Source organism: Equus przewalskii, chromosome 13, assembly GCF_037783145.1.
Source record: "Equus przewalskii isolate Varuska chromosome 13, EquPr2, whole genome shotgun sequence".
Taxonomy (NCBI): domain Eukaryota; kingdom Metazoa; phylum Chordata; class Mammalia; order Perissodactyla; family Equidae; genus Equus; species Equus przewalskii.
The window spans coordinates 76,267,587-76,291,033 of record NC_091843.1 but is presented as its reverse complement, the minus strand read 5'-3'; the positions used below and the strand labels follow the sequence as shown (position 1 = coordinate 76,291,033).

The window sequence follows — 23,447 nt, the reverse complement described above, 5'->3', positions numbered from 1 at the left end:
TTCTGTTTTTTCAGATTCAGAGGGCTTGACTGCACAAATTATTATTGATGCCAACGATGGTGCTCGAGGTGTAATCAAGTGGCAACATAGCCGGTAAACCTAAGGCTGCATGAGAACCCTTTTCTGAGTTTTAGATTCTTTACTATCTACTGAATAAAAGCTTACAAGGAAAAATGAATGTATTCTCTTTATTATAGGTTTGAAGTAAATGAAACCCAAGGAAGGTTCGCATTGGTAGCCCAGAGGAGCAAAGGGGCTCTTGGCCACGTGTCCTTGTTTGTGTATGCCCAGAATTTGGAAGCACAGCTGGGGCTGGATTACATCTTCACCCCGATGGTGAATTTCTTGAGAATTATAGTGATTTAGGTCCTGTATAAAGCAATTACTTTTAAAATAATAAACTATTATATATTCCACCGTAAATTAGGACTAAAGATTTCCACATGGTGGAATAGCTGCTTTCATTATTTTAGTAAAATGTATAAATTTACTTTTCACTGCTATTCTAAAGATTGTTCTGTATTTTACTTCATTTGTTCATTATTTTATTGAAAAGTTTGAAATCCCCTGTTTAATTCATTTGCTATCTTATTGCAATATTTGATCATGGAGAATACAAATTATCCTGATACAAGTTATCATGTTAAAGAATTTATATCATTAGTTGACCGTCCCAGAATGTTTCTTATGCATCTTGGAAATTTTAGCTCTTTCATTTCTTTGTTTTAATTTACTGAAACTCCTTTAGTATTTTAAGGTACTTTTTATTTTGTCTCTTCGTGCCTTTTATTCCTTAACCAAATGTTTACTTTCTTCTCTTCCTCCATTAGCTTTTACTTTTTTAACTCAATATTGTCAATTTAAATAAAAAGAGATGATGCAAAAAACAAGGGAAAAAAAGCCCTGTAAAATAGCTTATACTTACCATTCACAATTGTATTGTATTTCTTTCCAAACTATAAAAACTCAGAGTGTATGTAAATATAATACTGTCTACTTTTCCTTTTTTGACCAGATTCTTCATTTTGCTAATGGAGAAAGGTATAAAAATGTTGACATCATGATTCTTAATGATGACATTCCAGAAGGAGATGAAACATTTCAGCTGATTTTAACAAATCCTTCTCCTGGACTGGAGCTGGGGGGAAATACAATAGGTAATTGATAATTTCTTATACACGGCTCCCTCTCCCCGTACTGTTTTCCCAGTTTAGAGGTAGATGTAGGAATTAGAGAGTCTTGATGGTTTTCTGTGCTTAGAAAGAAAAATATTTTAAATTAAGCATTTTGGAATTCCTTGTCAGTGTAACAGTGTTTCTAGCCTGTGTGTGTGTATTTAAAAAACAAAAGCTCACTAGCAAAGATAATATTAAATCATTTCTGCAGTTATTGTAGGTTTTATTTAATTTCTAAATGTCTTTCCTTTGGAATTTGAATGCTTCTTTGGTTTCCTGTTTAGCAATAGGAGGAGTGACAAGGTAGCTGTTTTAGCGTCATCTAACTGCTGTCGTATTTTCATGTAGAGTTTAAGTGTAGTGATACCTCAGACAGATTGTGGGAGTCGTAATTCTTTGATTGGAGCAGTTTGACATTGTTGGAACTAATAGTCCTCCTGGTTCACTGCCTGTTAGTTATCATGCTCTCTGCTTAGAGAAGGTAAAAAAGACACACATGAAGAACCCTCATGGACACACAGAAATTTCAGGTTGGAAGGGCTCTGAAAAGTCACTTAGTTTGGTCCCTTGTGGTGATAGAAAAGGCAGGTGGATTTAGAAGACTTGTTGACTCTTGTTGACTGACTCTTCAACATCCTGTTTTAGCCAGTGGCTGAGTGTTCTTTGGGATTCCCTTAATGTAATTACTCTTTGTTTCCTAAGTTATTGGCCATTATGTGAAAAAGTCTGATTTGTAGTGAAAAACGTGAGAGAATTTAGAGTAACCCGAGAACTGGTTTTTACTTTTATTGTCATATTAATAAAATAAATTGATATTTCTAAGTCCTCAGAACCTTTTCTCTTGAGGCTGTGGCTGTTGTTTCACATTCAGAGAATATGTGTTTAAGATGAAAGCATTTTGTTGTATAGCATGGTGGGTTGTATGTGAAGGGTTGAAAAAGGACGTGTGTTGGTTAAGAATCTTCTATATATAAACAACAGAAAACCCAATTTGAATAAACTGACCAAAGATCCTGTTCTTTTCTGTCTCTGCTCCTTGCCTTTGGGAGTATTGGCCTCATCCCAAAGCTAATGTTACCCATTGTCACAAGATGGTGGTCAGCATTGCTCTTCTACATTCCATGTGTTAGGAAAGAGAGAGTATTCAAAATCAAGCATTCCTAAAAAGTTCTGATATACTTCTGATTGGAATTATGTAGGTTGCATGCCCAACCCCATGAGTAGTAGGAAGGAATGTGTTACTGGGCTTTGTCAAGTTTATGTTATGCTTGTAATTTTCTTTTTAAATGTTAAAAAATTCCTCAGAACAGTAAGTGCTTTGATAGTAAATTTTTAAACCATTCCCTGTTACTTGACCTTTAAACGATCTCCAAACTTTCATAAAGTTTCAGTAAATATTCTAGTATATAAATCTTTGTATATGTTGGCAATTAAGATTATCTGTTGAGTACAACGGATGTTGAGTGGAAAGAACGTCAACCTTCCATACTACCTACGTCCAACATGTGTATGTCAAATTGCTGTTTCTCTACATCCTCACCAGTAATTTCTTTGGTCTTCAACATTTTTTTAAATTAATTCTAATGAATGAAAAATATGTAGTTGTATTGTACATTTTTTCTTTATTTCTCTGTTCGTTAGTGAATTTGACACTAGTTATTTCTTTTTCTTTGTGTGAATAGGTTTTAAAATATCTCTTATGTGCTTTTCTGTGGTTTGCAGTTTTTATTGGTTTGTAGGAATAATTCATGTATTCTGAAGTCAATTCTTTGCTTGTTAAATATGTTGTAGACAGTGTCTCCTAGTCTGTCATTTATCTTTTAAGTTTATTATGGTGTCTTTTATTATAAAATTTTAAAAAATCAAATCAAATATTTTCTGATACACTTAAAATCCTATTTATTTAGATCTTTTCTGCTCAAAAGCTATACAGTATTCTATATTTTCATAGTTTGCTTTACATTTTATTATTTAACACAATGAATTTATTCATTGATGTCATGTGGAATAAGGATGCAACTTCATTTTTCTCCTAAAATGTATAATTGGTATCCTAATGTCATATAGAGAATGAGACATCCATTAGCCATTGATTTTCAATGTGAAATTTATTTTTATCTATGTATCTATCTATCCTCTGTTTTTCCTGGACTCTATTCTATTTTGTTTGCCTATTTATGTGCTAATAACATCCTGTCTTATTTATCTTTGCTTTAAAGTACATTTTGTTATTTTTTAGGCCAAATACCTTTAATTTTTCTGTCTCTAAAGCATCTCACATATTCTTTCAAATGGTCTCTTCCATATGAACTTTAGAATCAACAAATTGAGTTCCATAAAAAGTATTTAGATTGAGGTTGCATTGAAATTTTAGATTAGTTTGGATGGAATCAACATAATTAAACATTGTTTTTCCATTTAGAAATATGATATGCCTCTCCATTAATTTAGATATTCTTTATATTATTGCTTTCATTTCTGTTCCCTCAAATGCAAGCCCTGAGACAAGGATTTGGGTGGAAATAGTTTGTTTGGGAGGTGATCTCTGGAGGCATAGTGAGAAGTGAAGAAGGACAGAGAGAGAGGAAGGTTGACAGGAGATGTGTGAATGATGGTACCTCTTTGGGCAACTGTGGCTCAGTGCTGCTGGACTCCTTCCTAGACACTGAGTTGAACAAGGCTCTTGGCCGTCCTACTGAGAAGGAAGAAACTGGGACATATCATTCATCAATTGTTATCACTCATCGTTTGAGGATTGCTCTTGGGTGTTAAGTCTCCAGCAATTCTAGCTTGACTCCTGTTTGAGCTGATGTTGTCCTCAGGTAGAGAGAGACCACTGGGCAAAAAGAACTGCTGAAGGCGTCTTGAGAGTGGGCCCAGGGGGTATGGGTGAGGCACTGATAGCAGCTGCCACAAGCGTGCATTAACATTTTATAATTTTTTCATATAGATCTTATATTTACTTTAATTTGTAGGTATTGTTGCTATTATGAATAAGGTCCCTCTTCTGTTACTTTTTAAAATAGTCGTAGCTGATGTATAGAAATATTGTAATCTAGTCTGTAAGAATGCATGTTCTGAAGCTTCCTAGCTTTGTGCACTTCTGCAAGTTACCTGTCTGTGCCTCAGCCATCAGTTCTGTAAAATGGGAATGAAAATAGAGTCAGCTTCAGAGGGTTGTTGTCAAAATTAAATGAGTTAATATAGGTTAAACAGGAAGTTCTTAATAGTATTAGTTGTTGTTTCAGTTGTTATTATTAATATTATTACTAGTGATAGTAAAAATTGAAAGCTCTTGATTTTTGAAGGTTACTCAGTTTATATTTTGAACTCTTATAATGGTTAATTTTTTCTCTTGTTTTCTAAGACAATTGTGTTATCTAGGAAATAGCGACAGTTCCTACTCTTTCTTTCCATTGCTTTTCTCCCTGTTCCCTGGCTGGTAGCTCCAGGACAGTGCTGAATAGTGGCAGTGATGACAGACATCATTGTCTTGTTTCTGTTTTTAGTAGCAGCGCTTCTAATGTTTCAGCATTAAGTTTGATGTCTGCTGTTGCCTTCTGAGAGTGATCACTGCATCAAGTTGAAGAAGCTGCCATTTATCCCATGATTACTGAGTATTTTTGCATCTTGAGTGAATGTGGAATTTTATTAAATGCTTTTTAAAATTTCTCTTGTCTTTAAGATGATCTAGAGAAGAAATGGGTTAGTTTACAATGAAATAGCCACATACTCCTCAACACTTATAACCCATTCTGTTTTCTTACTTTACTATTTCATTTTTACAGCCTTAATTACTGTCCTTGCTAATGATGATGGCCCTGGAGTTCTATCATTTAACAACAGTGAGCACTTCTTCCTAAGAGAACCAACAGCTCTCCACGTCCAGGAGAGTGTTGCAGTGTTGCACATTGTTCGGGAACCTGCACAAGGACTGTTCGGAACTGTGGCAGTTCAGTTCATTGTGACAGAAGTGAATTCTTCAATGGAGTCTAAAGATCTGACACCTTCCAAAGGCTACATTGTTTTAAAAGAAGGTGTTCGCTTCAAGGTACAGTGGGAACCTTTACTAAGAATGAATGATTAATATTTACAAAATAATTTTCTCTTAGAGGAGCACTCTAGGTCCTAGAAAGAAAAAAAAATACTTCCAGTTTAGGAGATAGGTCAAGATATGATTAGATTACTGTGTGGAAGTGCTATATGGCTAGAAAGTCTGCACAGAGTGCAACTAGAGAAATTTGCTCTATTAATAGGGTAGAGCACTGTGCAAAGAATAAAGAAAATATACATATTGCTGTTTTAAATGTTAAATATATTTAAATATCATACTTCACTTCATGTTGTCTATAAACCTCGAACTAAAAGAAACTCTAAGCCATTCTTGGCAGTCATTAAGCCCTAGCCAATCATTTCTTTTTGCCACATTTTCATTAAACAAACTATAATTGCTTACTTCAGATTGCTTTTTTAAGAAGCAACTATTCTATGTGAACAAGAATAGCTTATTGAAGGAAAAATGCTGGATTTGGGATTAATTATAAATGTGATCTATACTTGCAAAATTTGCCTTCTGGAACTTCTTTTTCTCTATATTAATAATTTTCTGTGCCTGCTGCTAAACTTTATTTTTAAAACATAGTTTAGGTTTAAAATAGCTAATTGTATTAGTTTAAGACATTTTTAAAGCCAACTATATGAAGTATAATAATGATAAAATAATATATTTAAAACCATTTCATCTAAAAACAGTCCATCCAATAATTAAATAATTTTATTTATGGTGTTTGTATAAAGTTCAACACATTTTTGAATTCATATTCATTTGCATGGCCAATTTTTTTCATGTTCTTGCAAATTTAGAAACTTTGATTTGTCCGAGGACACTTACATCTTGGTATAGATATAAAAGAATTCAAATTTGAAGTTTTTCATGAATTTACCATTGTTTTGCAGTCATGTTTTTTCTTTTTAAAAAATGTTTTAAATTTTATTTTATTTATTTAATTTTTTATATATTTATTATTATTATTTTCTTAAAAGGCTTTTTCACAGCATGTTTAAAGACCTTTCTGTTCATTAGGCAAATTAAATGTTTGAGAAAATTGCATTAAATAGATTTTTCTCTCACCCTAATAATTGCCTTTTTCCCCACGTTTTTATTTTGAGGTATAAACAGTAAAATACAAAAATCTTAAGTGTATGGCTCAATGACTTTAAATATATGTATACATCCATGTGACCACCACTCAGATTAATCTACTGAACATTGCCATCTCTCAGAACTTTCCTTCCTGCCCCTTGCCCTTCCCAGAGGACACTGCTCTCGTGCTTTCTGTCACCGAAGACTCATTTTGCTGATTCTTGAGCTTCGTATAAATAGAATCATAACATGTACTCTTTTGTGTCTGGCTTCTTCTGCCCAACGTAATTTTTGAGATCTGTGAGGTTACACACATCAGTACTTGGTTCTTTTTATATTGCTGAGTAGCATTTCCCTGAACAGACGACTGTTTGTTTATGCATTCTCCTGTTGATAAACATGTGGATTGTTTCTAATTTGTGCCTGCTGTGGCTATAACTACTTTTTAACAATGAATCCTGGACTAGAATGAGATGAATGCAGTTATATAGCTGGGGCAGGATAGAGTTAGCAAAAATGAGGACCTAAATTTAATTTTTTAATCTCAATGTTATTTTTAAATGTCATAAATATTTATTTTTAGGCACTTCAGTGTACTATATCATAGTGTTGAAAATTAAAAAAAAAATTTTTTTTATTGAAGCATACTTGACAATACAGTATTGTTTTAGTTTCAGGCGTACAACATAGTGGTTTGACATATATATACATTACGTGATGATTGCCATGAAAGTCTAGTAACCATCTGACGCCATACAAAGTTATTACAATATTATTGACTCTTGAAAGTAGTGGGCAACTATACTTCAGTTAAAAAAAGAATCTTGAAGTAGTAACTTGAAACAGTTATAACTATTACATTATGGGGATCAGTATTACAATGAAAAAATGGTGGTGTTTTCCAAAACACATGATTTTGTTATCAAAAATACTTAGCAAATTTCTCTGTATGTGTGTTGCAAAAACACTGTATTCTAGTAACTTCATCTTTCATGTTTCTTTGCAGGCCCTGCACATATCTGCCATATTGGACACGGAGCCAGAGATGGATGAGCATTTTGTGTGCACTTTGTTTAATCCGACTGGAGGTGCTAGACTAGGGATGCGTGTTCAAACCCTCATAACAGTTTTGCAAAACCAGGCCCCTCTGGGGCTATTCAGTATCTCTGCAGTTGCAAATAGGTATCGTTTATTCATAAAGAAATTGTCTTTCTGAATCTAGGTAGGAAATACCTTTTGACATGAAGGAAAGGCAGAAGGAAATTGATCTCTGACTATTTTAAAGGAGGCTTTTAAAATGAGCTCTAACAGAGAGATCCAGAGAGGCCACAAGGCCTCTCATAACAGGGAGCAAACCTAATCATGTCCTGCGTAATGGGGTTATTAGAATTCTTATTTTCTAAGAGTTCACACTTTCAGGTAAAGGCTTGCACTGTTACGTGTTTTCAATAATAATAAAAACCAAGAAATAATATAAATTATATTTAGCTGCTCAAACCAAATGAATGGCTCTTCAGACATGTATTAACATGATTGTAGCTTTAAAATTCCCTCTAGAAGCTGACAAATATTTGGTTTCTTATACCTTAGAAATAGTCCAATAGATCTAGTTTTATTAGTATGTTAAGAATTTCATGATGCCTTTTTTCTCTATAAAATGTTTTTAGTTTATATAGAAAAAAACCCTTAGGAACGACAAAGCTTTATTTTCTAGAATATGTAGTGTGAAGTTACTGACTTTCAGTATTTACTTATGATCATAGTGCTTTTGTTAATCTTCATAAAGGAGTATTTTTGAGCTCTAGAGTCTAGTCTTCCTGCTGTATGAAATTTGTGGATGGATCTCACCTTGGCTTATATAAATTTAAAAGTATTAACTATATGCCTGTGATGTGATATGTGTATATATATATATATATATATAAAATTTAATATGTAGAAATTATGTTCTTTTTCTGCTTTCCACAATCAATTTGTTTCTTTTAGAGGCACCTCTGTAGACATTGAAGAAGCCAACAGGACTGTGTATTTAAACGTGTCCCGTACCAATGGCATTGATTTAGCTGTGAGTGTGGAGTGGGAAACGATATCTGAAACAGCCTTTGGCATGAGTATGTTTAGTTTCTTATAAGAACAAAATTCTATAATAAGAAAGATTGCACGTATAAGATTTATGTTTTCCCCCCATGAATTGTATCTTATGGATCTGTTAAAAATGGAGAACAGATATCTAGCTCTTTTGTTGCATCCACAAATATTTATTGAGTGCTTGTCATGTGCCGGGCATGGTAGTGAATTCATGAAGCTTAGTATTTGGGAGACAAATAAATCAGATAAGTAAAAAAATCAATGTGTAGTTTAAACTCTAATAAATGTTTTAAAGGAGAAGTTCTAAGTGTTGTGAGAACATAAGAGAATGCTTCCCAGGGTATCAGTGTTGAACTAAGATAGAATAATGAGTAGGGACTGATTATGCAAAGACTGGAGTTGGAGGAACATGGAGGAGAAAGTGGGAAGCTATCGAGGCAGAAGTCTACAGGCAGAAGAAGCATAGAAGTGAAGAACTGAAGAGTGGACATTGGGTTCAGAAAGAAGGAGAGTCTTGAGTTTGGAGAGCTAGATAAGACCAGATCATTCAAGAACTTGAAGAATATATTACATGTTAGTCTTTATTCTAGGGTTATGCCAAGTCTCTGAGTGTTTTAGGCACAGGGGAGGATTACCATGTACGTATATGGAGTGGTATGATCACATTTTCATTTTGAAGATATCATTCTCTGTGACATGTAAGAATGGAATGGCACAGAAGAAAAGAGAATATGAAGGGAGAAAACAAAAAGGCATCAGTTGATGGTGGCTTGAACTAAGTGATGGATTGGATATGAGGGGGGTACCAGAGATGACTCCTAGGTTTCTATCTTGTGCAGTTGGATGGAGGGTCATGCCATTCAGTGAAAAAGGGAGTACTGAAAGAGGAGTAGGTGTTATTTGGTGAGAGGAGTAAAATATATGTGATTTAACACATTTTGAATTTGAGTTACTTTTGAGAAGATGTTTCTCTAGACTGAAAGGAAGGAAGGTCTCTGCTGGAGAGAGAAGTTTGGGAATCTTTAGCATGCGTATGGTACTTGAGTCTTGGAAATTGATGTAAAAACCTGGAAAGAGATTGTAAATAGAGAAAGGAAGAGGACCCAGTCTGAGCTCTGAGAAGGCTCAAATTGAATGGCTAGGGAGAGAAGAATGATGTAGCAAGGGAGGCTTAGAAGACCTGAGGAGAAACCTAGGGGAATACAAGATTCCAGACAGCAGCAGAAGAATGTTTTAAAAAGAAACAAGTGGTAAACTATGTCATTTGCTGATGAGAAGTGCAGTAAGATCAGAACTGAGAAAAATATCCATTGTAGTTAGCAATATTTGTTGTTCGTGCCATTGAGTTGATTCAGACTCCTAGTGACCCCCGTGTACAGCAGAGCGGAGCCCTGCCCGGTCTTTTGGCACCATCCTTTCACTTTCTGGTGCATATCAGACAGTGCTCTACTGCTATTCATAGGGTTTTCATGGCTGAGTTTTTCAGAAGTGAGTGGCTGGGTCCTTCTTCCTAGCCTGTCTTCGTCTGGAAGCTACGCTAAAACCTATCCACCATGGATGACCCTGCTGGTATTTGAAATACCAGTGGCATAGCTTTTAGCATCACAGTAATACACAGCTGCCACAGTAGGATGACCAACAGACAGGTGGTGTGGTTCCCTGACCGGGAAACAAGCTCACGCCATGGTGATGAGAGTGCCAAATCTTAACCACCAGACCACCAGGGCTGGCTGCAGTATAGAAGACATAAAATAGCAAGAGCTCTTTGTATAGAGGAATGGTAACTGAATAACATTTTGAACGGAGGTGACGGAAAGGAGACCTCAAATCTGTGCAACCAGTTCAAGAGGTTTGACTGAGAAGCGGGGACCTGGCAAAGGTAGTGATGTGGTGTGGGATTCAGGGTGTTTTGTTTATTTTGGAGAGACTGAAGCATGTTTAAAAGCTGATGGAAAAGGCCTAGTATGTAGAGAAAGATTGAATATTTAGAAGGGAATGGGGATAATCAATAGTGGTACAGTTGCCTAGAAGGCAGGACGAGGTGGGATCCAAAAAAGAAAGATTGTGGTTTCTGATTCAGAGCTATCTCATTATTGTTTGTGCTCTGCATGTGTTGTTTGGAAGTACTTGTGAGAGTGTATGTTGGAGATTCTTAAACGTCAGCAGCCATTGTTTGTTCTTTATTCACCATATTCCTGAATTGTGGCAGGGAGGAGTTTGGCCATATGGTCAGATTCTTAATGCAAAACCTTCAGACTCTTAAAGCAAATGCTGTGGTGTACCTTTAAGAGGTGGCAAAATAGGAATTTAAAATATTGAATTTCTAGGAAAGGAAATCACTAGTGGACAGTACATATAAGGCATTGACATTATGACTTCTTGAACTGGTAATCTTAAAATGACCAATAATTTGCAAGGAGCCTAGATTTCAACCTTGACATTTGTTCTTGCTGCATCATATTCACACCTTTAGCTAAAGATTAAAAACAACAACCTTTCTTTGGGAAACTGTCGTGATAATAGAACGGAGGAGGTTTTTAACAGTTATTCTTCATTCAATAGGGATTTTTGATTTTGTCTTTGTTCGGTAGTAGTACAGAATTTTAGAACATGCACCTGTTGTAGCAGGTTGACAAAGATTAGCCGTTTGAAGTAGGAGAGTCTGCTTTGGCATTCTTAAAATATATAGCATAAAGTGAGAAATCACTGGATGAGCGTAGTTTCAAATCAGTAGTGTAAGTTTTTAAAATGTAACATTTAGCATGTTTCTATGAAAGATTTTTATTTTAAAATTTTTCAGTTATATTTTCATCTTTATGGAAGTTGATAAAAATCATGCTGAGCATATTTCCCATAAAAAAACCATTTAGCATTTATTTATAAATACCCTTTGGAAAAGTCTATGTGGGTTTAGAGCAGAGTATTAACAATTTTTTTTGTCTTTTTTAGTTGATATTTTTAGATATCATTTTGAAGTTCTCTAGCTTATCTCTTCTCTGTCTTACACACACACACACACACACACACACTCTCTCTCTCTCTCTCTCACCCCCCACCCCCCATGGAAGGATCTTGATTTCCTGTAACAAACTCACTAGTCTCACTGTTTAAACAATAAACTTAGAATAGATAATGTTTGGAGGATATTATATGCTAGTAAATCACGATTTATGTTTTTCAGGGGGAATGGATGTTATGTTTTCTAAGTTTCAAAGTTTTTTGAATGCATCGGCTTCTGGGTGGTGTTTCTTTACTTTGGAAGATTCAATATATGGTGTAATGTTAAGAAAATTATCTTCTACTGTTTACCGATGGCAAGGAATTTTTGTTCCACTTGAGGTAAACATCACTTATTTTACAGTGCACACAATAAAATGCACGTGTAAACTTGGGGTATCTCATGAATTACTATTATTCTTATTCTTTATTTCCTAGGATTTAAATATAGAAAATCCTAAAACTTGTGAGGCCTTTAATATCGGTCCTTCCCCCTTCTTTGTGATTACTCATGAAGAAAGAAATGAAGACAAGCCTTCTGTTAACAGTGTGTATACATTCACATCTGGATCCAAATTATTCCTGGTAAAAAAAAAATTCACTTTTTTTGTAGATTGCTTTATTTAAAAGAAAAATCAGATTGATCTAAATGGAAGATAATGTATGTTCTATGTTAACATGAACAAGGACTTTTTGCACATTGATATGCATTTTAGCAAGGTGTCTTAATCCTGGGATATTTTTGTCTTTCTTGCAATAGTACCTGGATATGCTTACCTAGGGATCAGAATGATTTTTCCAGTTTGGAACATCATATACTGAGACTATTCTGAGACGATTCAGACTATTACTGTATTACTGTATTCAGAGCCTTTTTTAGTTAAATTCTCCTTTAAATTTTTTATTCCCACGGTTCTGTCTTCCTTGCAGGTACAAACAATCGTTATTTCAGAAAGTTCTCAAGTAAGGTATTTTACTTCAGACAGTCAAGATTATTTAATTGTTGCAAGTCAAAGAGATGATTCTGAATTAACTCAGGTTTGATTCTTTTTAATACTATGAGTGAAATCCATCAAAGATGTAGTCTGTGGGTTTGGAGTAAAAGAACAATAATTTGTGGTAAAGTGGAATACACATATTGATTAGTCAATGTTAATGATTAAACAATAGAGTTATGAATGTTATATTGTCTTCAAGACAATAAGCGTGAACATTTAATTAGAATTTAATTGAGTTGGAGAACATTATCAAGAAAAATCAAACAGCTGTGCGGATGGTATTGTGAAAACCTCTTGATTAACATTGCCAAACGGGCACTCATCACCACCCCAGAAATCCGGATGTCTCTTGTAAACTACATCTCATAATCCTAATAATGCTTATTTGAGAAGTTTTCTCACTCCTCAGACTCCCATACATGCTTCTCATCTTCTCACCTGCAGCTCATGACCTTGTTGAAATGAAAGCTACCAGAAAGGAGAATACTCACCTTCCCAACACCAACTTCAGAAGCCTTCTTGAAACCCAGTCTTATGCCTTCCTCCTGTTACAGTGGAGGAGGTGCTGCTTCGGTAAAAGCCAGGCTCCTACAGAGGTGCCCCTCTTGCCTTCAGAAGGTTTATTTTTGCCTCCTTTTCCTGGCATCACTGGCATCTCTCTCTCTCTATCAGATTATTACAATCAGCATAGATGCAGGATCTCTAAGTTGCAAAAGAAATTCCTCCCCTGATCTCATCTGCTTCTACCTTCTATTTCATTTCTTTTCTCCCTTTATAGTAGGACACCTTGAAAGAATTATCTATTTGCTTGGTCTTTACTTCCTCATGGTCACTGATGACAACTGGGTTGCAAATCCTGTGGATGCTTTTCTATCATTGTCTTACATTACTTCCCATCAGCATGTGACAGTCACCTCATCCTCAAATTTAAACCGTCTCTTCTCTTGATTTCCAAGAGAAATAAAGATACAGCCCAGATTTTCCTTCCATCTCTTGGTGTCATCCTTCTCAGTCTCCGCAGGGTTCTACCTCCCTTATCTGAACTTAGATGTCTTGGAGTTTTTCAGGTTCTGTTTCAGTTCAAATTTCTTTTTTCTTTCTCTTCACTCATGCTGGGCACTTTTATCAGTTGTCTGGCTTTAAATATCAGCTGTAGGCTAATGTCTGCCATATTTATCAGTAACCTCTCCTTTGTATTCCAGACTTACGTATCTAACTGCCTGTCGGCAACTCCGCTTAAGTATATTTGAGGTATCTAAGATTTAACATATCCCGAACTAAACTTTGATTTTCTCTATGAAACTTGTTTCAATGCCTGCTTTCATCTCAGGAAATAGCAACCCCATAAATGCAAGTGCTCGAGATAGAATGCTGGGATATATCTTTCTTGATTACTCTTTTTTAGTAATTTGCATCTACTTTATTTTTAAGTATTTTTGATTATATCTCACAGTAATATTTTGAGTATAGACATATCTTTCCATCTCTATTTCTCCTTCCCTAATCCAGATTCCCATTATTTCTCACCCACACTATTCAAGTGGCCTCCAGGCTGGTCTCCGAACTTCTCTGACCTCCTCTAATCCATTCTCCATCGAGTAGCCAGAGTAATATTTAAAAAATATTAGTTGATTCACATTACTTTTCATTTTAAAATTATTCAATGATTGCCAGTTATACTTAGAATATTTACACTCACCTTGAAACCTTGTATGCATTGCCACCTTCAGGACTAAAAAGTTTAGGTGTTTCTTTTTGTATTCTCTTGCTTGAGCAGTGGGTAATGATATTACAGCCTTAGAATGTTTCTTATCCAGGGCTAAGTTTCTCATATTTAAATTAATTCTCTCCTATTTTTGGCTTTCCCCTTCTTTTGCTGTCACCAGCCTGCGCCCTGATGTATGTTTGAAACTAATTTATTTTTAAATAACTTCTCTTCCACTCATTCTACATGTGTATGCTCATGCACACACACACATAGATAAAAAGAAGGAGAGTGCATCAGTTTTGACAGTCTCTCATTGATGAAAGTATCCTCTTAACTGAATAAAAGGGTCCAGTAAACATATTATTAGTTGAACTCTCACACGTGTTAAATTCCTCGTCATGAAGTGTTTCGTATTTGAACATTCCCTACAGGTCTTCAGATGGGATGGAGCAAGCTTCCTGTTGCGTCAGACGCTCCCTGTCCGAGGAGTGCTGAGCATGGCCTTATTCACCAGAGCAGGCTCTGTGTTCTTAGCTATCTCCCAGGCAAAGGCCGGGCCAAATGCCCTTTTACTTAGATGGTCTGGCAATGAGTTTATTAACTTTCAAGAAGTGCCAATCAGTGGGACAACACAGGTCGAGGCCTTGACTTCAGGGGATGATATTTACTTAATTTTTGCCAAACCTGTCTTTCTAGGTGAGAAGATACAGTGTTTTTAATGCATACATAGTTATTATCAAAATTGTCTATCATTTGTGTGGTATGTTATGTATGAAAATGCTCTTGTAATAATTTTTTTAGCTAATCTGTAGAATGTTTCTTCATGGATAAGTACTGACTGTCAGCTATAGATGGATTTTGGGGAAAAAAACATTTTAATTGTTATGTCTATAATCTTAGGTGCTCTGAACGACTACTTTAAAGTTATGTTAAAATAAAATTGGGGATGGGTGGGTAAAGTGGAAAGATCTATGAAAAGATTATGAAGATCTTATACCCAAAGCGCAAACAGGTAGTTTTTTATATGACTGTACTTGGCGGCTGTGGATAGATAATTTATAGTAGTGCTAAATAGTGCTTAGCAACTTTTGAGAAGACTGTTTCAAAATATTCTCTGCACATGAATATTCTCTTCTGCTTAGTGGAACTTTCATAGATAAAATTTCAACATTCCTGAAAAATAAAACGTTTGTCACTATTTTTCTTTAATATCAGATCACAGTGGCTGACCATGTATACACTTCATATGGTAAATCCAGAAAGACTTGAAGAGTTTCCTACTGTCATATTTTGTTTTACTAAAAGAATTCTAAGGAATGTCCGACTAAATTTTTTAAGTTAAATTTAATGTTTTTATTATAGTTTTAATGTGTAATTTTATCATTTTTTTCTGTAACTTTTGCCCTTAGATTTGACTTTTATTCCATTATTTTAGGAGATCAGAATTCAATTGATATTTTCATCTGGGAGACAGGACAGTCTTCTTTCAGATATTTTCAATCCCTGGATTTTGCTGCTATTAATAGGATCTACTCCTTCACACCAGCCTCAGGAATAGGTAAGGGCTTGTAAACTGCTAACTAATCCTAAAGGCAGCATGGAAAGCTAGGATGATTATAATCTTATTGAATTAGAGGTGGTGTCACATTGCCAGACACTGGGTATTTTAATAAGGATGTAATAAAAGATTTTTACTATAATATTTCCAGAAATCCTAGAATTTTAAAGGACTGATACTTTTAAAATGACCATTGTGCTTGAGATAAATCAGAATGACTGAAATATGGGGGAAAATACTGGGAGGAATAAAGAAAGATAACATTCTTTTGTCTAGCGAAAAATGAAGAATGACATTACGTATGTATTTTTTTAAATGTGAAAGTATTTATAAGGGGATAGCAAGTATCTGCATCGAAGAATTAAAAACAAAAGTCAGAAAATGATTGTGAGAACTCTGCTGTCCCCGTCTCCTCTCCCAACTACCTTCCACGGTCTGAAATCCTTTCTTAGTCCTCTGTACTTTAATCCACGTGTAGAAACAGAGCAATATTTTTAATCACAGTGGTTTCAGGAACAGAGTCTGTTAGTGAAAACCTAAAGGGTCAATGCTGTCTGGAGGCTGTGGGATTATTTCAGGGTTGGTAAAGAATCACTTGGGTGGGCCAGTGGCAATAAGGTGAAGAAGCCGACGGGAGTTGGCGTGGTGAGCCTGTGGGGCTGCCTCCCGGAGGAAGTGTGAGCAGTGCCCGGGGTGCGCTCAGTGAGTCAGCCTGTCTCCTTTCGAGGTCCTCAGAGGAACTTGGAAGCCAAGCCTGAGTGGCTCAGGAGGCGATTCTGGATGAGTCAAAGTTTCACTTTTAAATTGAGACATAACAATTCTGTATGAATTAAACAGCATCATTTATTAATTAGATATTGTGTATAAGTCGTTGTTTAAAGTTATGAAGAATTCCTCACTCTCGAAGGTTTAATATCTGCTTAGAGAAGCAGGAAAACTATTAAGATGATCATTCAAGGTACAGTCTGCATCCCATTTGCTCTGTGAGTGGTGGGATTGGAGTGGTTAAGGGTCTAAGGGGGAGCTTGAGCTACGCTTGGCCAGGTTGGTAGGAAATATTGTGAGTAGGGGTAAGGGTATGAGCAAAGGAGAGGGCAGAGTGTCTGTGGCACTGAAGGCACAGAGAACAGATGAGAGTGGTGGAGGCTCAGGATTTGACTCAGCATGCAGCGGTGGTACACAGGTTGGAAACACACACTAGAGTCTATACAGGAAGGTCTGGAAGGTCAGGCCCAGGGTTTGATCCGTGCTTCAGATAGTCCGGTGGTTCCCAAACATTTAGGTCTTAGAAACTTTTCACTCTGCTAAGAATTTGATGATCTCAAAGAGCTTTTGTTTGTGTGGATCATATTTATTGATATTTATTGCATTAGAAATTAAAACTGAGAAATTTTAAAGATATTTATTAATTCATTAAAAAATGGTAGCAATAAACTCATTACATGTGAACATGAATAAGATATGTTTTATTTTTAAAAAACTATATTTTCCAAAACAAAACCTGTGTAAGAAGAGTAGCATTGCCTTTTTGTTTTTGTAAATCTCTTTAATGTATGGTTTAATAGAGGATGGCTAGATTCTCATGTCTGCATCTGTATTCAGCCTGTGGCAGTAATGTCAGTCATATGGCCTCTGGAAAGTCCCACTGTGCACTCAGGAAAGAATGAGAGTGAAATAGACAAACAACATCTGAGGATTATTATGAAGATAGTTTTGACCTCACAAACTCTCTCAAAGGGTCTCAAGGACTCCTTGTGGCTGCTGGACTACACTCTGAGCATTATTGAGGTAGGGAAATACTTGAAGACATTTCAAACGCAAGTGATGATCGAAGGCATGTTTTGCCACTCCTCCTAGCTTTGGTGTATAGAATATGCTGGAAGCAGTAGTTTGCAGCTGCCCAGGCAAGAGCTGATGTAGCAGCCCCTGCAGGTGGTTAGAGATATGGAACTGAAATCAGGAGGAAATCAGTTAGAGGTTTAGACTTTGGTGACATCGACTTGTGGGAGTAGTTGAACTCATGAAAGTCAAAATCTACAAAGTAAACAGTGGAGGAGAGTAGAAGATTTAGTACAAATACAGGAATCTATTCTTGCAGTTTTCCTCTTAGGTTCCACACTGCTGCTTTCTCTATCAGGCACTGTCACCTTCAGTCACCTCAACTGTTGACAGGAATCAGAAGTTATTTACCTCTCGTTTTTTAGAGATTATCTCACTGTACTTTGTTTCCATGTGTCCTACTCCCCATCCTCAGCCCTGCATCCATATCACGTCCTCCCAGATGTCCATACCACGCTCTCCCCACATTCTGGACTGTCACATCATTTTCTGGCCTCCACGCTAGTTTCACTCTGCTGTCAGTCCTGTGTCTGACTCGGTTCTGCTAATCCCCTTCTTAAATGACCTCTCTTTACATATCAGCACTCTGACAGGCCATACATCTGTGATGTTGTCCTATAATGTACAACTCCGTGACTTTCCTATCATTCCCTCAACAGTTGACTTTCTGAATAAATTGTGTCTTTCATCATGAATTTGTTTCATTTTTGTCTACTTGTCCTTTAATTTTGTGACTTTATCATTTTTGCTTCTCTTATACTTCAAGTTTTCAAGTGGACTATCTGCTTGAGTCACTTATTATAATTCAAAACAGTTGCCTAATGAATGTTTTTAAGGATGATGAGTGCTGCCTGAATGGGCCATTAATTGAAGTTATAGAATTCCTTCTAAAGACTTTTTAAAAATAGAATAGGTACACTTTCTAAAAGAACTTGTGAAAAATTCTGCCAGAGGCTTGTTAAAGGACCCATTGTGAGGTCTCCTTTATTTCTTTTGTTTCTGTGACTTGAGGATGTAGAAGTATGAAAAGATTATAGGTAATTATTTAGAATGTCTTATTATAGATCCCCTGAAAGCTGAAATTATGCATTAAATAATATTCAAGGCCTTTCTTATTTTGAATGTGTCAAATATTTTATTAAAAGTATTAGATTGGAGCCATGACTGTAAGGATTGCATATTTATTCTGGTTAATGACTTGACAGAGATTATTGGGGAGTGACTGAATTCCTTAAATGGAGGAGGAAGAATGAATGTGACAAAGACTGTAAGGACATATACACCATCTTTCCTTTCTCCCTTCTCTCTTTTATTACTTAGTAGATATTTTTTAGTGCCAGTTATGTGCCAAGTACTGTGGTAGACCCTGAGGAAACAAGGGTAAGCAAAATAAGGTATAGTCCCTGCCCTGAAGAAGTTTAACATGATAGGAAAGAAAGACGTTATATAAAATCACACAAATAAATTGCTAGCTATAAACAGATGACTCATATGGAAGAATGGAATAAAGTACTCTCATAACAAAATGGAGAGGACTTGACCTGGTCTAAGGGATGCCCAGAAAGGTTCCTTGAGGAAGAATCATTTAATTGTGAACTACAACATGAGTAGGAGTTAATAAGGCAAAGAGTTGAGCACGGTGTCGGGGGGCTCTAGGCAAAGGGAACAATAGCATGTGCAAAGAGGTCAGATGGTGGCCGTGAGCGTGTGCTTTTAAGGAAGGACCAGGAAGAGGCCAGTGTGGCAGTGAAGGAGGAGTGGTACAGGGTATAACTGAGGATGTTATAAGATAGGGGCCTAAAGGATTATTGTCTTTGTCCTAAAAGTATTGGGATGCCTTTTATGAGAAGGTGATGAGGAAATGGAGAAAGAGAGGGGGCAAGGGGAGAGAGAGAGAGAGACAGACTCGTGTGTGTGTGTGTGTGTGTGTGTGTGTGTGTAAAAGGGAGCTTTGGCTGCCATGGGGAAAAATGCTTAGACGCTGGTAGGAGAAGATGTCTGAAGACAAGCTGGGGGCTCATGTGACACTTCAGACTAGAAATGTTGGATGATGGAGCTTGGAAAGTGATAGATGATGCAGGTGGAAAATCAGAGAAGTAGAGAAGTAGATTAATTTAAAAGATGTCTCACAGGTAAAATCTGCAGTTGATGATGGATTACATATGAGAATAGGTGAGACAGAGAATGTTAAGGTTGGGCCCTAATTTCTTCAATTAATAGATAGATGATAGTCCCATAACTATTATGATGATCACTAGAAGGAAGACCAGCCTTTGAGAAAGAGATAATCAATTTGGTTGGGATAATTTGAGATGCCTTTGAGTCATGCATGTGCAGAGGTTGAGTCAGTGCTACTGGTGGGAACTTAGAAGAGAGTCCTGGACTGCAGGTGTACGAGGAGGGTCGTTTTACTACAGGCAGAGATGAAATTGTCTGAAAAAAGATTTTGTGGTGTGAGGGATGGGGGCTTCCAAGCAAATTTTGATGAATTTCACTTTTTGAAAGGCAAGTGGAGGAGAATATATGGACAAAGGAGTCAAAAACTACAAAAATCTATAGTTAACCCTTGCTCAATGTTTCTTATATCCCAGGTTCTGTTCCAGCCCCTTACTTTATCTCATTTAATGCTCAAAGCTCTGTATGCTGCTAGAAAGACACTTATCCCACCCTTCCTGGTCCTTAGACATCTCTCAGCTTCACCAAAACTGTCGCCTTTGGAAATCATCACCTTTGGAAATCATTTGGATTAAACTCATCACTCTATTCATCCCTGTTTAGTCACCATAAGAAGCCTGGATTCCATAAAGATAAAGAGACTCTCGCCCCCGTATGGTCTATATGTGCTCTAGACTGTGAGCCCTAATTTCCAGATCAGATGCTCAACTCTCACCTCCTCCAACTCCCCAAAGCTTTCCATAATTTCCTGTGGAACAGATACACTGTGTCCCAAACTTTTCTCAGATTCTTTCCTTCATGTCCTTCCTGTGAAACTCAGCTGTCTCCTGAGGACACTGCTTTCAGGCAGCCCTCCATGGCAGTTCTGCCTCTTATTGGTTTCTTCTTATATCCTCAGATCTCTAAATGTTAGGAATGCTTGCTCTAGCGCTGAGGCCTGGAACTTCTCTTTATGTGCACTCCTTAAATAATCTTGTCCAGTTGCCTTCCTTTGGGATACTTTTTTTTTCATAGTTTTGCTAAATGGAAGAGAATTCTATAATCAAGACTAGTTAAAATCCTGTTCCCCAGAGAAGAGATTTAGGGGTTTTTTTTTCCCCTTCTAAATTCCCTGGCCCAATTTCATGGTCTTGATCGGTGCAAATGTCTCTTTTCTGAGAAAACACTCTCTGCCTAAGTATATGCAGATTGGAGACCCCGTCCTGCATTTCCTAGTCTGAATGTCTGATTATCTATCTGCTGCCTTGTCATACTAATCAGAGTGCAAGGAATGAAGAGGGTATGTCTCCGAGGGTTAAACACACAGTCAGGGATGTTCAGAACACTTTAGTTTATGCTTTTGGTGGAGACTGTAGAATCAGTTAAACTTGGGAAATGTTGAGATCTCTCTGAGGAGCTTGCTCTGTGCTGAGTGTCTCCAGTTTTACATGGTTTTATGAAAAACACATGATCATTTTAAAAATGCAAGTTTATTAATAACAGCACTTTTCTTGATCTTTACCTTTTATGCAACATTTACTAAACTGCAACAGTATTTTAGTTACTATAAATGAGCATGATTGGTAGTTCTTGATATGTAATAGTAAGGATAAGGGATTTCCCATTGTAACCTTTGGGCTAAGATTTTAGAAGAGACTCATGGTTTCTGGTTCTATGTGCTATTTTAATATCCAGTCCATCTTATTTGATATTTTTATATTCCAAGATGTTTCTCCAAGAATTAGAATTTGTGCATGTTTCTCTATGGTTTCTCCTTTTTCTCTCCAGTTTGAAGGTTGCTTGCTGGTGTATATGATGTAGTAGGCCCTCCTATTTCCTGTAGATACAAATATGTGCCATTGCTTTGAACTATTACGAGCATGCTTTCCTAATAACATTTCAGAAAGCATGGACAAAGTGTACTCCAAGATCATACAGTTGTTAATATCCTTTGGCCTAATTGACCACCTTTAAGAATTTAACAAGTGAAAATATTAAAATGAAGAACTCTGTCTCAAATTAATATTGAAAAATCAAATAAAAACAATAAACATCCAATGTGGGGAAATTATTGAATATTTTAAGTATCAACCCTATAGACTATTATCTATGAATTAAAATCATATATTTGAGTGCTATGTAGCAACATATAAAACTGTATAATTTTATATGCTTATATATATACACTATATACACTGTAGATGTAGCATTAATCTTTTTAATTAAGAACTTTTTTGTATGTGTACTGTTTATAACTATGTCAATTATGAGTTCATATGGATGGTGACTCGAAAGGAAATATAAAAATGAAACATTTCGTGGTGGGATCATGGGTATTTTTCACTTTTAAAGATATTCTACCATGCTATCTAATACATAAATATTGACATGAATATAAAAGAGTCCAAAATCTTTTTGGGTGTTACCATCCAGTGATTTCTTTTTGATAAACTGGATTGTGGGTACGTTGTCAGGCTGGCTTGATCATTCCACAGCGTTTAAAACTTATTATTTATATTCCGTTATTTCAGAAATAGGATCAGATTTAGTTACTTCAGAAATCAAAATGGAGCTCTGTGAGTGGGAGAGGTTTTGCTGTGGTGCCCATGTTGGGAGCATGTGAGGTGACAGTTTACATTTCACTCGATTTGCCTTGTCTTTCCTTCCTGCAGTCCATATCCTTCTTATTGGCCAAGCTGTGTCTGCTCTTTACTGCTGGAATTCAGAGCTGAATCAATTCTCTTTTATTCTGGAAGCACCTTCTGCTCGTGATGCAGCTTCTGTTACAGTGAAGTCCCTTAATTCAGGCAAGAATTTAATTGCTCTAGCGGAGTCCACCCACTCACACATATATGAGCTGGCCTACATCTCCAGCCAGTCTGACTTTGTTCCTAGGTAGGTTCAACATTTTATGCTGAATGTCTTCATGCTCACCATAATGTTATATGGCACCTAATTTCTAAGTCTTTATTTAGTGACTGAAAAATATACAAACTATAAGAGCTATTTATAAGCCAGAAATTTGGTTATTATCTATATTTCTAATATTTATCTACCAAGTTAATCAGTATTATATGAACATTTTGGGTTAAAATTTTATTTATGAAATGTGATTTTTCTAAACTTTTATTGTTAATTAATGTGATGAGAGTTTTATGAGTAATCTACTATGTATATGTCTGAAATTTATTGTAGTTGACTTATTTTATATACTTCTTATGCTAGTTCAGGTGAACTGGTGTTTGAACCAGGTGACACAGAAGCTGTAATAGCGGTAAATATCCTTGATGATACAGTTCCAGAAGAAGAAGAATCCTTCAGAGTTCAGCTTAAAAATCCCAAAGGAGGAGCAGAGATTGGTATTAACGGTTATGTAAAAATTACTATTCTGTCTAATGATGATGCCTATGGAGTCGTTGGATTTGCTCAGGTAAAGATCCCACATTTAGAAGTCAAAATGCTTTATATGCTAGCTGTTATCAGTACTCAGTTGTGAGTCATAATATGAGTATCTTAAGCTTCTCTCCCTTTTCTTTCCCTGTTTTACCCCCAACTCTGTCTTCTAAGGTGAATTCTACTGATGTCTTGCAATTTATAGTGTTATACACTGGACCCTCTGGGTCAACTTGTTCTAAACTTTTTTTTGTATTGATTCTTTTTGTAAGATTGAATTTGGGATGTTACCAGTTGGCCTTGGTCTAGGAGTTTGGCTCTGTTATTAGCCCTGTTTCCAGGGGATAATGATGAAGCAGATTCCAAATACACCATACACTGTGTCTTGTCATAC

At 36.2% G+C, this 23,447-nt stretch overlaps 1 protein-coding gene across 1 annotated transcript in view; it reads left to right on the top strand.

Moving 5' to 3' along the window:
* ADGRV1 (adhesion G protein-coupled receptor V1) overlaps nucleotides 1–23,447 on the top strand; it is a 511,275-nt gene that overhangs the window by 135,355 nt on the left and 352,473 nt on the right. The window contains exons 41-53 of the mRNA XM_070569690.1: nucleotides 15–93; nucleotides 198–336; nucleotides 1,016–1,157; nucleotides 4,964–5,226; nucleotides 7,325–7,500; nucleotides 8,305–8,429; nucleotides 11,588–11,745; nucleotides 11,842–11,988; nucleotides 12,334–12,441; nucleotides 14,541–14,805; nucleotides 15,545–15,667; nucleotides 22,333–22,555; nucleotides 22,886–23,090. Of these exons, the coding sequence (XP_070425791.1) occupies nucleotides 15–93; nucleotides 198–336; nucleotides 1,016–1,157; nucleotides 4,964–5,226; nucleotides 7,325–7,500; nucleotides 8,305–8,429; nucleotides 11,588–11,745; nucleotides 11,842–11,988; nucleotides 12,334–12,441; nucleotides 14,541–14,805; nucleotides 15,545–15,667; nucleotides 22,333–22,555; nucleotides 22,886–23,090 (2,153 nt within the window). The remainder of the gene's footprint in view (nucleotides 1–14; nucleotides 94–197; nucleotides 337–1,015; nucleotides 1,158–4,963; nucleotides 5,227–7,324; nucleotides 7,501–8,304; nucleotides 8,430–11,587; nucleotides 11,746–11,841; nucleotides 11,989–12,333; nucleotides 12,442–14,540; nucleotides 14,806–15,544; nucleotides 15,668–22,332; nucleotides 22,556–22,885; nucleotides 23,091–23,447) is intronic.